This window comes from Schistocerca gregaria, chromosome 4 (assembly GCF_023897955.1).
Source record: "Schistocerca gregaria isolate iqSchGreg1 chromosome 4, iqSchGreg1.2, whole genome shotgun sequence".
NCBI lineage: Eukaryota > Metazoa > Arthropoda > Insecta > Orthoptera > Acrididae > Schistocerca > Schistocerca gregaria.
Window position 1 is genome coordinate 706,474,272 of NC_064923.1, and position 16,856 is coordinate 706,491,127.

The 16,856-nt window shown below is 43.8% G+C and overlaps 1 protein-coding gene across 1 annotated transcript in view; it reads right to left on the minus strand.

Annotated features, from left to right (window-relative positions):
- The window catches only part of LOC126266684 (uncharacterized), a 62,615-nt gene that overhangs the window by 28,400 nt on the left and 17,359 nt on the right, over positions 1-16,856 (minus strand). Inside the window, exons 2-3 of the mRNA XM_049971109.1 lie at positions 9,775-9,842; positions 901-1,157 (exon numbers count right to left, since the gene is read on the minus strand). Coding sequence (XP_049827066.1) covers positions 901-1,157; positions 9,775-9,842 — 325 coding nt within the window. The remainder of the gene's footprint in view (positions 1-900; positions 1,158-9,774; positions 9,843-16,856) is intronic.

A 16,856-nucleotide genomic window follows, 5' to 3' on the forward strand; every position in this document is an offset into this window, starting at 1 on the left:
GTGGCCTCTGCAGGACGGCAGGCGGCAGCCAGACACCCACTCGCACTTGGAGCCTCTTCGCTACGATGCTACGCAGAAGCCGCCTAGACGTGGCTCCAACTCGATCATTCATAGAGGCTCTTCCTTGTTGACACTGAGCCTCTTTGCTACGGTGCTACACTGACGCCACCTCATCACGGCTCTCACATTCATACTTCGGTACAGAGAAGCTCTTCCTTGTGCGCGTGGAGAGCTGGACTCTATTTCCTGCTGCATTATTTGTAATGAGTCTTCGAACGCTTGGAGATATGCAAATTGAGTAAATGTTCTGTTTACTGTGTTTTCTTGTTCGCTAATCATTTCTGCTCGTGTCCAGCTTTCCTATGACGACAGCTGCCACACCACTGTAATCCAGCCCTCCCTACTGTTGTGCATGAAGTCACACACAGCGAATAGAAGGACAGTGCCCCTGAGAATGACACCAGAAGAAGCAGGAGATGTAAGGAAGAGGAGCAGGTATAATGAGGAAAATTGGAAGGGAAATGATTGTGAAGAATAGGTATGTAATGGCAACTAAGGTATGAGAAGGAAGAAGGTGAGCGGGAAAAGGAGAGGCGGAAGGGGACGTGCAAGGGTGAAATAGGTAAGCGACAGGAAATAAGGAACTGAACTGAAGAGAACATTGAGCAAGAGGAAAAGAAAAAAAGAACAAAAAAATTTGAAGAGGACGAAGAGAAAGTTAAAAGATGAACGGGAAACTTGAATAAGAAGACGAAGAGATTAAGGAAGAAGAGACGGAGATGTGAGGGAGAAGGAAGTGATTTGTGGGGGACAAAGATTTACGAGAAACAATTGGAAGTAGAGAAAGTAATAGAAAAGTTGCCCAGGAGGAGGAGCTGACTGCAGTGGCGGGATACGCACCGCCGTATCCGTGTCCGATGATGCCGCCCCCGTGGCCGGAGTCCGGCACGTGGTGGATGGCGCCCATGACGTAGCCGTGTCCGTCGCCGAAGCTGAAGCCGTGCTGCGGCAGCTGAACGTGTCCGCCCCCGCCGTGGTGGTCTCCGCCCTCGATGTGCACCGACTCACCGCCGCCGCCGCCTCCAGCGTGGATCAGCACCGTCTTCGTGTGGTGCTTGTGCTTGATGAACTTCGGCACGTAAATCTTGAAGTGCACACTGCGCACCGGAAAGGGTGATACTTATAAAATGTCCTCAGCTCATAAACAGAAATGACCTATTACTTGCTGATCTTAAACTCCGCACATTGGAGTGCCTAGTTTCATCCTAGTTTCAGTACAGTGGACGGCAGAATTGGGGGCACATCTACATCTACATACATACTCCGCAATCCACCATACGGTGCGTGGCGGAGGGTACCTTGTACCACAACTAGCATCTTCTCTCCCTGTTCCACTCCTAAACAGAACGAGGGAAAAATGACTGCCTATATGCCTCTGTATGAGCGCTAATCTCTCTTATGTTATCTTTGTGGTCTTTCCGTGAAATGTAAGTTGGCGGCAGCAAAATTGTACTGCAGTCAGCCTCAAATGCTGGTTCTCTACATTTACTCAGTAGCGATTAACGAAAAGAACGCCTCCTTTCCTCTAGAGACTCCCACCCGAGTTCCTGAAGCATTTCCGTAACACTCGCGTGATGATCAAACCTACCAGTAACAAATCTAGCAACCCGCCTCTGAATTGCTTCCTCAATCTGACCTGATAGTGATCCCAAACGCTCGAGCAGTACTCAAGAATAGCTCCTATTAGTGTTTATAAGCGGTCTCCTTTACAGATGAACCACATCTTCCCAAAGTTCTACCAATGAACCTAAGACGACTATCCGCCTTCCCCACAACTGCCATTACAAGCTTGTCCCACTTCATATAGCTCTGCAATGTAGCGCCCAAATATTTAATCGACGTGACTGTCGAGCGGTACACTACTAATGGGGTATTCAAACATTACAGGATTCTTTCTCCTATTCTTCTGCATTAATTTACATTTATCTATACCTAGATTTAGCTGCCATTCTTTACACCAATCACAAATCCTGTCCAAGTCATCTTGTATCCTCCTACAGTCACTCAATGACGACACCTTCCCGTACACCACAGCATCATCGGCAAACAGCCGCACATTGCTATCCACCCTATCCAAAAGATCATTTATGTAGATAGAAAACAACAGCGACAACAGCGGACCTACCACACTTCCCTGTGGCACTCCAGTTGATACCCTGTCCTCCGATGAACACTCACAATCGAGGACAACGTACTGGGTTCGATTAATTAAGAAGTCTTCGAGCCACTCACATACTTGGGAACCAATCCCATATGCTTGTACCTTAGTTAGGAGTCTGCAGTAGGGCACCGAGTCAAACGCTTTCCGGAAGTTAAGGAATATGGCATCCGTCTAATACCCTTCATTCATGGTTCGCAAGATATCATGTGAAAAAAGGGCGAGTTGCGTTTCGCAGGAGCGATGCTTTCTAAAGCCGTGCTGATGCATGGATAGCAACTTCTCTGTCTCAAGGAAGTTCATTATATTCGAACTGAGAATGTGTTCGAGAATCCTGCAACAAACCGATATTAAGGATATTGGTTGTAAGTTTGAGGATCCGTACTTTTACCCTTCTTATATGCAGGCGTTACCTGCGCTTTTTCCCAGTCGCTCGGGACTTAACGCTGGGCAAGAGATTCGTGATAAATGCAAGCTAAGTAAGGAGCCAATGCAGTAGAGTAGTACTCGCTGTAAAACCGAATTGGAATATCATCAGGACCAGGCGATTTATTTATTTTCAACCCATTCAGCTGCTTCGGTTGCTGAGAATAATGTGCAATAGAAATAAGGCAACGAGTCACGTGTCCATTGCGACATAGATGTCAGATTATTATGAGCCTTTCAAAAAACATTTTGATGAATCGTGTGTATATCAACACCGTAATTCTGATTACTTTCATACTTTTCGACTTGAGGTACAGGTGACGTAAATATATTAAATGGTCTCACTTCTTAGGTATGGCAATACTACCCGGGTAATACCGGTCAAGTGCTTCGTTTGTGTGTACATGATAACAGATATTCCATCTAATAATGACACCGGATACGCAACTATTATTGAAATACATTTGTGCGTCACGAAACATGTTTCCTTTTATTCAGTCAAAACATCACTAATGCTAGAGTGTTTTTGTCCATTCCTTTTGGCTCTGAGCACTATGGGACTTAACATCTGAGGTCATGAGTCCCCTAGAACTCAGAACTACTTAAACCTAACTAACCTAAGGACATCATACACGTCCATGCCCGAGGCAGGATTCGAACCTGCGACCGTAGCGGTCGCGCGGTTCCAAACTGAAACGCCTAGAACAGCTCAGCCACACCGGCCTGCCGTCCATTTCTTTCTTACAATGGATGTGTGATGTCTTCATGCACGTTTGATACCATTTTACCCTTTCGCGTAGGTGCTGTCCGTAAAAAATAAAACGAAATGGCACAGCATAAACAGCGAACAACGAAGCATAAGGTAGAAAATTAAGTCTAGCAGTAAGGCAATATGTTTCGGACGACCAATAAAGCGATGGGAAGGGTTGTTTCCCCATTCCCCGCCACACACGTTGCAGGTATTCTTCTCAGGTGCGTGAGCAGCACATCATCCTCAAGGCCGTTAACATCAGCTTTCGACACTGGAGCCATTTTCTTAATTTCATACATTTCCTGGCCGGCCAGTATGGTCGAGCGGTTCTAGGCGCTTCAGTCTGGAACCGCGCGACTGCTACGGTCGCAGGTTCGAATCCTACCTCGGGCATGGATGTGTCTGATGTCCTTAGGTTAGTTAGGTTTAAGTAGTTCTAAGTTCTAGGAGACTGATGACCTCAGATGTTAAGTCCCATACAGTTCTGAGGTCTATTCATTTACTTTTGAACTCATTTTCTGTCCTTCCGCACCTCCTCGCCCCCCCCCCCTCTCCCCACCCAAAAAATACCAACATTTATCTCACATGACCGCTCTGTTCGCCCATAACAAACCAAAGGATGGTAGATCGAGATTTCGTAAATTAATGCCAGATTCCTTGACTTTTGGAAGACATTCGATACAGTTCCGGACGGTCACTCAGCGAAGAAAATACGAGTTAACGGAATATCGGACCGGCATTGTGACCTTATTTAGGACTTCCCAGTAGATAATATTTAACATTCCATACTTAGTTGGCCACAACTGTGAGATGTCACTTCGGATGAATGCCGAAGAAATGTTGCAAGGTCTTCCTGTTTATGAAGCGTAATACACATTGTTTAGTCAATGTGACTAACTGTGAAAAGCCTGAATAACCGACTCTTGCAGCGCGGTCCGTTGCGAGAGTGCAGGAAGAGAGTCAGTCGGGTTCTGGATGGTACTGACAGGGATGTGAAGCTATGCCTACTCCAGTGCAATGACCAGCTGCACTAAGTTTCCCTGTGGAGCATCCGTGGTGGTCCCACAGAGCCCTCATCCAACAGATCATCGACTGGGTTTAAATCCGGGGAGTTTCGCGGCCAGAAGACTACGGTAAACGCATCCTGGTGCTCTTTGCTCGTACACCAGCGAGCTGTGTGACACGTTGCATTGCCCTGCTATCCTGCCGAGGAAAAACATACTGCATGTACGGGTGGATATGATTCCCAAATATAGATGCATATCTTTGTGATCCATTGCGGCTTCCAAAATTACCCAGGGAATACCACGGAAATATTTCCCAGAACATAATGCTCCCTCCTCCAGTCTCGACTCTTCTGAAGATTGTTGCAAGGTGCTTGCTTTCAGACATTTCATGCAGTTCACCCCAACATCCATCTGTCCGATGAAGCATAAAACGAGATTCATCTGGAAACACCACCCGTCGCCAATCAGTGAACACCCAAATGCGTTACTAGCGCGCAAATTCCCCCCTCCGTCGCCCGAGAATAGCAATCAGCATGGTGCATGACTCAAGCGCGCGCAGCGGAGGTCCATACGCAGGAACGTTCAGTAAGGAGACACTCCTCCAGCCAGAATATGGTCTCCTCTAAAATCACGTTCTCTTCCCCATAAACCACAACACTCATTCTCCCTGCCTCCCCGTAACTCACTTCCTCATCCTATCTCTCTCTCGACCCTCCCTCTCTTCTCCCATCTCACTCTTCATCACTTCTCTCTCTCTCTCTCTCTCTCTCTCTCTCTCAATCTCTCTCTCTCTTTCTCTCTGTCTCTTCTCACTCTCTCTCTCTCTCTCTCTCTCTCTCACACACACACATACACACAGTCACATAAGCTAAATATCTCAGTCGATAACACCACTTTAAATGGCACGCCACACCCAAACACGAAACGAAACAAATAAAAACCACATATCTCCAACAACAAGTGAAATGGCATCAGAAACGTTTTGTTTGGCTGCCAAATTGTACAAAATGCGTGTTAACAAGAAGTAACTAAAACAGCAGACGAAATACACTACTGAAGATTAAAATTGCTACGCCACGAAGATGACGTGCTACAGACGTGAAATTTAACCGACAGGAAGAAGATGCTGTGATATGCAGATGATTGGCTTTTCAGAGCATTCACATATGATTGGCGCCAATGGCAACACCTACAACCTGCTGACATAAGGAAAGTTTCCAACCGATTTCTCATACACAAACAGCAGTTGACTGGCGTTGCCCGGTGAAACGTTGTTTTCATGCCTCTTGTAACGAGGAGAAATGCGTACCATCACTTTTCTGGCTTTGATAAAGGCCGGATTGTAGCCTACCGCGATTGCTGTTCATCGTATCGCGACATTGCTGCTCGCGTTGGTGGAGATCCAATGACTATTAGCAGAATATGGAATCGGTGGGTTCAGGAGGGTAATACGGAACGCCGTGCTGGATCCCATCGGCCTCGAATCATTAGTAGTCGAGATAATAGACATCTTATCCGCATGGCTGTAACGGATCGTGCAGCCACGTCTCGATCCCTGAGTCAACAGATGGGGACGTTTGTAAGACAAGAACCATTTGCACGTTTGCAGCAGCATGGACTATCAGACCATGGTTGCTGTTACCCTTAACGCTGCGTCACAGACAGAAGCGCCTGCGATGGTGTACTCAAAGACGAACCAGGGTGCACTAATGTCAAAACGTCATTTGAATCCAGGTTCTGTTTACAGCGTCATGATGGTCGCATACGTGTTTGGCGACATCGCAGTGAACGCACATTGGAAGCGTGTATTCGTCATCGCCGTACTGGCGTATCACCCGGCGTGATGGTATGGGGTACCATGGGTTACACTTCTCAGTCACCTCTTGTTCGCATTGACGACACTTTGAAGAGTGGACGTTACATTTCAGATGTGTTACGGCACGTGGCTCTAACCTTCATTCTATCCCTGCGAAACCCTACATTTCAGCAGGATAATGCACGACCGCATGTTGCAGGTCCTGTACGGGCCTTTCTGCATACAGAAAATGTTCGACTACTGCCCTGGCCAGCACATTCTCCAGACCTCTCACCAATTGAAAACGTCTGGTCAATGGTGGCCGAGCAACTGGCTCGTCACAATACGCCAGTCACTACTCTTGATGAACTGTGGTATCGGGTTGAAGCTGCATGGCAGCTGTACCTATACACATCATCCTAGCTCTGTTTGACTCAATGTCCAGGCGTATCACGACCGTTATTACGGCCAGAGGTGGTTGTTCTGGGTACTGATTTCTCAGGATCTATGTACCCAAACTGCGTGAACATGTAGTCACATGTCAGTTCTAGCACAATATATTTGTCCAATGAATACCCGTTTATCATCTGCATTTGTTCTTGGTGTAGCAGTTTTAATGGGCAGTAGTGTACGTACTTTAACACGACACAGACAAGTGAACACTAAAAGATAGAAAAACCATAAGTAAAACGCCAAATAATGTGATAGGTAGTGATTCTCAGTCGGAAACGCATGACACACAAAAAATAGAAAACATTTCATCATTTTCAGATGACAAGCTGAAGAATGTATGGCACACTTAAGTTACCACTATAATAACGTGAGGTATGTAAACAAATACCGGATGGTTATAATAAACGTGGAGCTACTCACGGAGGTCTACTATGGATTGTAATTATTGTATGGAAGCGAAACTTGTTTCGTATGCTAATGCGTTAATGCGGAATCGATTTACACTGAAAGAAATCCATTTTTGGCCACCAGGTGCGGATCTGGCGCTGTACTGCATCTCTTCGACGGCTTCGGTGCTCATATTGAACTGTGTAAGCTGCAGGAATCGGCATTACGCCTTTCTCACTCGTTTCACCTTTTCTGCCCACGTCTCGGTCCTAATCCATTACATATGGAAACATTTCTATACTTCTTTCTTGTATTCGCATCGGTAGATTTGCACCTGATGGTCAAAACTGGAACTACTTCCCCTTTAAGACATTATAATGTCTACCAAGTTTAGCTGCCATCCGATAGTTACAGCCCACTCCGGTCCTGTGTGAGTAACTGCACTTTAGTTATAACCACCCAGTATATACATCGGTATTATTTCCAAATCTCATATGAAAATAATACCTTTAAACATATCGTAAATGATTAACACATAACTTCTCAGTTCAGTGACACATATCTAGACTGTATACTTTATGTAAACTAATTCAACGTATTTCGCACCTAATGATATCTGCAATTGCAAATGTAAATACTTTTCAGCCTAAAGTCACATAACATAACCAAGAAAGAAAATAAAAAAATCTCGCTGAAGATAGCACATTAAGTACTGCAGCAAAACTATAAAATAGCGTTTTCCATAAGGCAGAATACGTCTGCAGTTTTGTCTTATCAAGCACGGAAGTAAGAAGATCTGTAACACCCAAAAGATTATGTCTAGTGATGTTTGGTTAAGCTTTTCACTTTTCGCAGCGGAAGAGATTAATATACGGTTATTTCAATTAATGTGGTAGTCAGAGGTAAAAATATGAAACAATATTTTCCACTGCTTTGTTTCCCAACACAGGTAGAGATGTCATACAGTGTATCCCTGGGATATCAGAAGACGATTGTGCAAAAACTACAAGGCATACGGAAAACAGACACACATCAGTGGATAGAGAATCTCTCCAAGTTCTTAATTCACATTAGAGATGCCCAGTAAAGGCACCCTTTGTGACGCGGCAAACGTCAATACTCGCGTACAGCTCATTGACACGCATTATCCAGGAAGGTGCGACAGCAACCCGCTCTGTAAGTCTGTACACTGAGTTGCCTGTCTGCAGACGAGCACTAATTCTACGTGACAACACAGAGCTGATATGTCTATGAGGGCGTCCTGAAAAGTAATTCCCCCTAATTCCTCTGTTCTCAATATCGGGTGAGATGTTACGTGTCGTGCTTGTCACTGAGTCGGCTTTCCCGCTTCGTTGCAAATTGAAACTGTCTGCCGCTAGACGTCACCGAATTGCAGCATGTAACAAATCTGTGTGCAACGTAAATATGTCGATGCGTGAGAAAGAACACGCTGTAACTGAGTTTCTAACCGCAGAGAACGTGGAATACGTAGAATGGAAACTGTGTCCGGTGATGATTGTATTGGCATTAGTAATCTACAACGTTCGGTTGTTTGCGCCCGTAATGAAGGAAACGATGGTGCTAACCTTAACATGTGTGACACGGATCGGAGAGGACGAGCGACGAGACTCAGCAGAATCGGGTTGACGAACTCATCAGGGAAAACCACGGATAACACAGCACAGCTCTCAGGTAAGTGTGGCATATCACGAGAGCGTGTACAGGCCTTCACTGCACAACTACTGTACAGAAAACTGTTTGCACGGTGGATACCTCTAATGCTCACTCTTGACGTGAAATGGAGGAGATTGGACATCTCTCAACAGTTTCTTTTGCTTTTTAAATGTGAGGTTGTCCTTAACAACACTGAGACTGGTGATGAAATCTAGGTCCACCATTTTAATCCCAGAAACAAGAGAACGTGAGTGGAACTTTGTCACGAAGGATCACCGACGCCAAAAAAGTTCAAAATCGTACCATCAGCAAGTGGAGTCAAATTCACAGTGTTCTGGTGCATTTGGAATTCATGGCTAAAAGCACAACCATAAACTCTGCAACGTGTTGCGAACGCCTCAAAAAACTGGAAACACGAATCCAAATAGTTCGTCCACAAACAGAACTCCCTCTCTTTCAGCGTGCGAGGTCACACACGAACGCTACGGCATCTGCAACAAACCGATGTCTTGAGTTCATTGTCATCGACCACCCTCCACATAATGCGGACTTAGCCCCATCCGATTTTCACCTGATTCCAAAACTTAAACATCACCTTCGAGGACTACGCTTTGATAGGGATGAAGCGGTGCAAGAAGAAGTGAGGTCGTACCTCCATCAGTAAAGTCAAACATTCCACAGTGACGGTATCAACAAAGTGGTCTCTCGTTGGGAGGAAACGTGTGTCGTCGCCAGGATGACTACGTTGCGAAATAAATATGTAGGCATGATGAATGAAGAAGTAGAATGTTAATAAAGTTTGTTTTATTTTAAGGGCTTTAAGATTTTTCACTTAAAAATTCGGTGACGTTACTTTTCAGGACACCCTCGTACATGCCCTGATACGCCTGCTGCTTGGTGTAAGCATGCAAAGGTGTGTATTACGACACGAAACCTATCCACTGACATGTGGGCTTTTGCTATATGGCTTGCAGTTCCACACAGTGTCTTATAAAAACCCTGAACACATACGTCGCATTGGTAGTGTTATGGTTAAAGTAGCTGATGGTGTGACTCTACTCACTGTTTGTAGTCTCCTTTGGATCCCGCCTCGGCAGTGGACAACACGACCGCCGCCGCAACCAACTTCACCTGTAGACACAGAAAAACCATCGGCCAAGTCAGTATTTGCTCAACAGCCTTTCGGGAAAATGAAGACGCAGAATCATCAGCGCCCTCTTACAGAATAGTGAAGTGAAACATTCTGCAGGAAATTTGACTGAGTCAGCGGTATTAAGTGAAAGTGACTAGAGGAAGGACGAGAAGAAAAAAAAAACATGCCATATAAAAAAATGAACCAAACATTTATAAACGTGGAGCTATTGAAAACGCAGTCGTGTGGCTTAACTAGGGGAAAAAAAGAAAATGCCTAAAATTGCAGGTTCTAAGCTCTTATTTTATTATACCAGGATCGATTTCCGGGTTTGTGGTCCCACTATCGGATGTGGCAAGTCTCTGGGAGCATCATTTAGTGCTTGGTGCACGTTACTAAAGAACAACAGATGTCAGGTTAGACCGCACGGCGATCCTATGTATGTATAACTTACAACTGATGATGACGCTAGAAGCCTTCGAAATCGATGTAGTACAATAAAATCAAGAGTTGTTAATTGAAGTCTAAAGCAGTTTCTTTTTCTACTGATTAATTGACAGTCATGTAGGCATATAGCCTTTGCAATCGTTCCTTTTCATACCCCTAAAAATTGTTACACTTAGGTGAAACCAGAACTCAAATTTTTTATGTAAGGAGGTTTCTAATAATCTCACTCATTACATGTTTTTCTGCGATTCTGCTTTAGATTCCGTTCACTAATTTTGATTTCATTCTCAGTGTTCCTTTACAATGTGTTTGCGTACAATATTCCGACGCTTGTCTGTAAAGTTTACTTACGTTATTGCATTAATATTTAGGCCATGCAGATACACCAGTGGCCTCATTCTCTGCAGCCTAATGTCCCAGTGTTAGATTTCCAGTTTCCATCGCTATTCATAACGTAAATTTTTGGTTTTTCCAAGCGGTGTGTTGTGACATTTTAGTCTGTGGTAGACTTTGTGGAGTGCATTGCGATTTTTTTAATCAGAGGTCTTGTAATACTAACAAGCCAACGGCGTTGCTGCTCTGGTAACACCGGTTCCAGCAGATCACAGTAGTTAAACCTGATGGGCTTGTATGGGTAGCCGTCTGGGTGTGCTGAGTGTGGTTGGCAAGAAAGGTACACCCAGCCTTTGTATAGCCAGTTGAGAAGCCACTTGATCGAAAAGCTCCGTCTCCAGACATAAAAGCTCTCAACGTGCAGAAGAACGCGATTTGGTAAGTCTGTAATGCCATTACTTGGTCGTTTGTATAACTCAACAACTTTTAGTGAGTCGTTTGTATAACTCAACAACTTTTAGTGAGTCAGTTTAAGTTCTTGTGAATTGTGGGATTCAGAGTTTGTTTTAAATGTTTATCTGTAAAATCGTTGTTATATAAATGTTTTTAAAAAATGAAAACGTGTATTTTGGAAAATATTAGTAAAAAACATTTTGCAAGTAGTCAATAGAGCATTATAGCGCTTCTATATCCATACTAATAACAAAATTGTAAAGCCGTCGTTTCTGTCTGTCTGTCTGTTTGAACAATCTAATCTCGAAAACTACTAGCAGATACTTTATGGGGTCTTCACATGTAACTTGAGTGTAGCTTGGGGCAAATTATAGGCTTTACTTCATCAAAATCGGATGATGAAAAAATATGGTATTTTAAAGAGTTGTCTAAAATCGTCTGCTCAGCTTACTGTTAGTAGCTCGGATGTTTACTCATCACGGCGTAGTACACCAAAGAGCCAAGCGTTTGGAAGTTTATGTTAACAAAATTAAGGACTGCAATATTATCTTAACGAATACAAAGTAACAGCTATTTTACTTGGTTAGGATATACGAGTATACTGATTTCGCTTTGAGTATTAAAAATTTCATACCATTGAGAGCTTCTTTCGATAGTTTTGTTTGTGACTTCTTTTCTAGGAATGTTTTTTTTATATCAGCGACAGACGTATTTTAAACTAACATTGAATTTACTTGGTTAGGATACACGTATTTACTGATGTAGCTTTGTGTATTAAAAACTTTACTCCTTTCGATAGGAAGGAAAAACGAATTTATTAGGTTTTGTGTTTTGGGTGTCAACTCATTACACTATTTATTAATAAAAATGCCTAAAAATGGTTGAATCTTTCTGGATACACCAAACAAAGTAAGAGACTGAGGACTGTATGGTCTCAAGAATCCAGTGAATATCATCAAGCGAGACTTGCTACAGCTTGAGAACATCAGACTTTAACTGCTGCTTTGGAAATTCCTTCCGAAAGTGAGCCGCGACGTAACTCTAATAGAGAGCGTCATGCATTATTTCGCTGCTCAGATAGCTTGATTCTCAGTTATTTCTTTCCGACGTAACACCGTAGAAGCAGAAATTTTAACGGTTTGTGGCACAGGTGAACGAGCTTGTACATCCCAAATCCCCATTTTCCTAACAGTTTACTACTTCACATTGAACGTGTAGAATTCTCCTGTGGGCTTAAGTTATGCCATAAACAAGCACAAAACCAGACGCTGTGTGTTACGGGCGTGGACCTCTTTCTCATGTTAGTAATGCAAACAAGTTCTTTGTTCATGTCCCTGACGCTATAATGCTCTACTACAAAAGTTGTGTACACAGAAGCTTTATAAGTGAAAAAATAAATTCCATATGCACGAAGTCGTGGGCAGAGCTGTATGTAAATACCCGGCACTGACAATACCGAATTTCTCAGATAGTTTGAAATAAATATCTGTTGCATGATGAACACATGGAGTAGGAATATGGCTAGTGACGAATGCGAGCGGATGTTTGACACACTGCTGAGGTCTATAAATGGGCAATATCAAGACAATAATAGATACGGTGAAGATGCCCACACCACTATCCGAGGAAATGCATTATGGTTAACCAAGTGTGAAATTGCTCATTGATGAAGCTAGAGACGTTATACAGTAACGTGCTAAAGAACTGTTATACCTCAGTTAGGCCCTACTCATTTTTGTAGACTGACCACTCAGTAAATTAAAAGACAGGTTAACTGATAATACAGTGCTTTAAAAGAAATTTTGCTGTGTTTTTGTCTATACAGAACATTATACCCCGAACATAAATCTATTCCTCTACACAGATGTACTGTATATAATCTGAATAGCCATTGTTATTTTAGTATTTAATTACCTGAACAATTAGTCAAAAACACATTTACGTAATTGCTGGCACAAAACTGTATATACCAATATATTTTTCCCACTGCATTGCACTTCGTAGATGATATTGTTCCAGCTATCTATGAATAACATAGTACGACTGTGTGCATGTGGTTACAGTGTGATTGTGCCCTCACGAACGTAAAAGTGAATACGTTCCTGTTCTTTTGGTCTTAATGTTACATTTCATTTGCTGTGTTAATGCCGTGCATTGTGAGTATACCGGTGTTGTGGATCGGTGCTGCAGAAACTTATACTCATTTAAATCACTTTTTTTAAAAAGCGTTTTACAAAACTAGTTGGTTTTGTTGTTGTATAACTTTTTGTTCAATTTCTGGAGTAGATTATTTTACACGTTTTCTTATATTTTGTTGTGTGATTACATGACGGTAAAAGTCAGGGTTACAACCAGTCCAGATTTATATTTAACTTATTTGAACTAAATATTAAAATTCTTGATGAGAAAGTGAATCAACTGAATGTCACTGAATTGCAATAACTGAAATTTTCGACACACAGGTACTGCCAATAGCTAACGAAATTTAAATTTGCAGGCAAATTAGCACTTATTTAACACTGTCATTCTTCTGTTACGGTAACTGTACGTGTCCATAGGAATTTTCCAATTAATTTATATCATACTTTATGAATTGGTTAAGAGATAGTCCGCCACAGGCTAAACTTGGTATATTTGTAATATGACGCATTTTCTTTATAATGTGAACTGTAATAAATTTTAATCAGTTTCTTCACTGTCTATAGAAGACGGCACCTGCAACGACGGGCAACTGTAAGTTCTGTTCTGCGTTAATTCGAGTACTAATGGAAACTTGGAACAGTGTTTACCTTACTTTCCTACTTACTGAAAAGAGTGCTTGGAAGAAGGAGTCGTCAATTTTTCTCGGAGCGTATCTTCGAATACTTCGTCCTGAATAAAACACGCAGCGCAGTCCAAAAACGTCAAGAAACTATTCCACATCATTGAAAAGATAACGAAGTATTTCAAGGTAGGAAACGTTTCGTCATAGTTCCTTTGCACCCCATATTTCGATAAAATGTTTGGCAACCGGCGTTACGTTCAGAAAAAGTAGCCAGTACATGAATTTTTAGAACGCTGTTTTGTGTTGGTATTGCTGGTATTGCGTGGGGGGGGGGGGGGAGGTAGAAACTAAGTCCTTGTGTAATCTCTGAGACGCCTAACCCAAACTGCAGGGACTAAGAATCCGACATTGTCCTTTACGTCTCTCCTCTAATGCTTTCCGTACCTGTTTTATGAAAACAGGATGAGCAGTGGTTAAATTTGTTGGTAGATGCGTAAGTACTGAAATCTACGAAGATGAGTCAAAAAATTGAGACCTGTGAAATTCCTAAAGATTTCCTCGTATCTGTTGATATCTTGAGATGTCGGATGCTCTCTCGGATATCAGGATCGTCCGTGCACAATATTTCGGCAACGTGAATAATATACACTACTGGCCATTAAAATTGCTACACTATGAAGGTGACGTGCTATAGACGCGAAATTTAACCGAAATGAAGAAGATGCTGTGATATGCAAATGATTAGTTTTAGAGAGCATTCACACAAAGCTGGCGCGGGTGGCGACACCTACAACGTGCTGACATGAGGAAAGTTTCCAACCGATTTCTCATATACAAACAGCAGTTGACTGGCGTTGCCCGGTGAAACGTTGTTTTGATGCCTCTTGTAAGGAGGAGAAATGCGTACCATCACGTTTCTGACTTTGATAAAGGTCGTATTGTAGCCTATCGTGGTTGCGGTTTATATTATCGTGACATTGCTGCTCGCGTTGGTCGAGATCCAATGACTGTTAGCAGAATGTGGAATCGGTGGGTTCAGGAGGGTAATACGGAACGCCGTGCTGGATCCGAACGGAATCGTATCACTAGCAGTCGAGATGATAGGCATCTTATCCGCATGGCTGTAACGGATCGTGCAACCACGTCTCGATCCCTGAGTCAACAGATGGGGACGTTTGCAAGACAACAACCAACTGAACGAACATTTAGACGACTTTTTGCAGCAGCATGGACTATCAGCTCGGAGACCATGGCTGCGGTTACCCTTGACGCTGCATCACGGACAGGAGCTCCTCCTGCGATGGTGTACTCAACAACGAACCTGGGTGCACGATTGAGAAAACGTCATTTTTTCGGATGAATCTAGGTTCTGGTGGTGGTGGTGGTTAGTGTTTAACGTCCCGTCGACAACGAGGTCATTAGAGCTCGGGTTAGGGAAGGATTGGGAAGGAAATCGGCCGTGCCCTTTCAAAGGAACCATCCCGGCATTTGCCTGAAACGATTTAGAGAAATCACGGAAAACCTAAATCAGGATGGCCGGAGACGGGATTGAACCGTCGTCCTCCCGAATGCGAGTCCAGTGTGCTAACCACTGAGCCACCTCGCTCGGTCTAGGTTCTGTTTACAGCCCCATGATGATTGCATCCGTGTTTGGCGATATCGCGGTGAACGCACATTGGAAGCGCGTATTCGTCATCGCCATACTGGCGTATCATCCGGCGTGATGGTATGGAGTGCCATTGGTTATACGTCTCGGTCACCTCTTGTTCGCATTGACGACACTTTGAACAGTGGACGTTACCTTTCAGATGTGTTACGACCCATGGTTCTACCCTTCATTCGGTCTCAGCGAAACCCTACATTTCAGCAGGATAATGCACGACCGCATATTGCAGGTCCTGTACGGGCCTTTCTGGAAAATGTTCGACTGCTGCCCTGGCCAACATTCTCCCGATCTGTCACCAATTGGAAACGTCTGGTCAATGGTGGCCGAGGAACTGGCTCGTCACAATACGGCAGTCACTACTCTTGATGAACTGTGATATCGTGTTGAAGCTGCATGGGCAGTTGTACCTATACACGCCATCCAAGCTCTGTTTGACTCAATGCCCACGCGTATCAAGGCCGTTATTACGGCCAGAGATGGTTGTAGGATCTATGCACCCAAATCGCGTGAATATGTTTTCACATGTCGGTTCTAGTATAACATATTTGTCCAATGAATACCCATTTATCATCTGCATTTCTTCTTTTAATGGCCAGTAGTGTACTTTGCCAATGAGGCATGCCGTACATTGGCCAAACAACTAGGAGAGTGGAAGTTAGAAGACGAGAACATCGGAGGCACAACGACTAGGACAGACAACTAAATCAGCCGTCGCAGTGCTTTGTCTGGAATTTAATCTTCCAGGAATTACGAGAAAACGATGGTCTGGCACAGGCTTCGGATACCGTAACAGTATTATAAGAGTGTCAATAGAAATAAAGGTGGTGGAAAACCTCTCGAATTGTGACGCTAGATAGCTACTGGAAAGAAGAACTGAGAATGTGGAGTCGTAGACGAGCCCCAGACAGAGCACCAGGTGTACCGGACAGAGAACTGAACGCCAGTTCGCGGTTATAGGCATCAGTTCGAAGGCGGAACGTCTCAGGAAGTTTCTAGTGGGAAACGATCACAGACGGAAGGCCAAAAACCTACCATGGAGGCGCACCGGACGAAAACGGGACGACAGCTCGCGGTCAGATGCGCCGGTCCGAAGACTGTATGTCTCAGGGCGCTTTTAGTGGGAACGGACAGCAAATGGAACTCCCAGACCGACAAAGGAAAGGAGAGGCAGTAGGCCCAAATATTGGACCAGTTCCACTCACCTCACAGTTTAAGGTAGCACGTGATGAAGAAAAGGACTCACGTTGTCGAAACACTGTGTATGGACAACTCCGATATCCGGCAGAATAAATGACACCTCAAGACGTCGTTATGACTACTAAGCACCGGCAGAGAGCGGGTATGTGACGC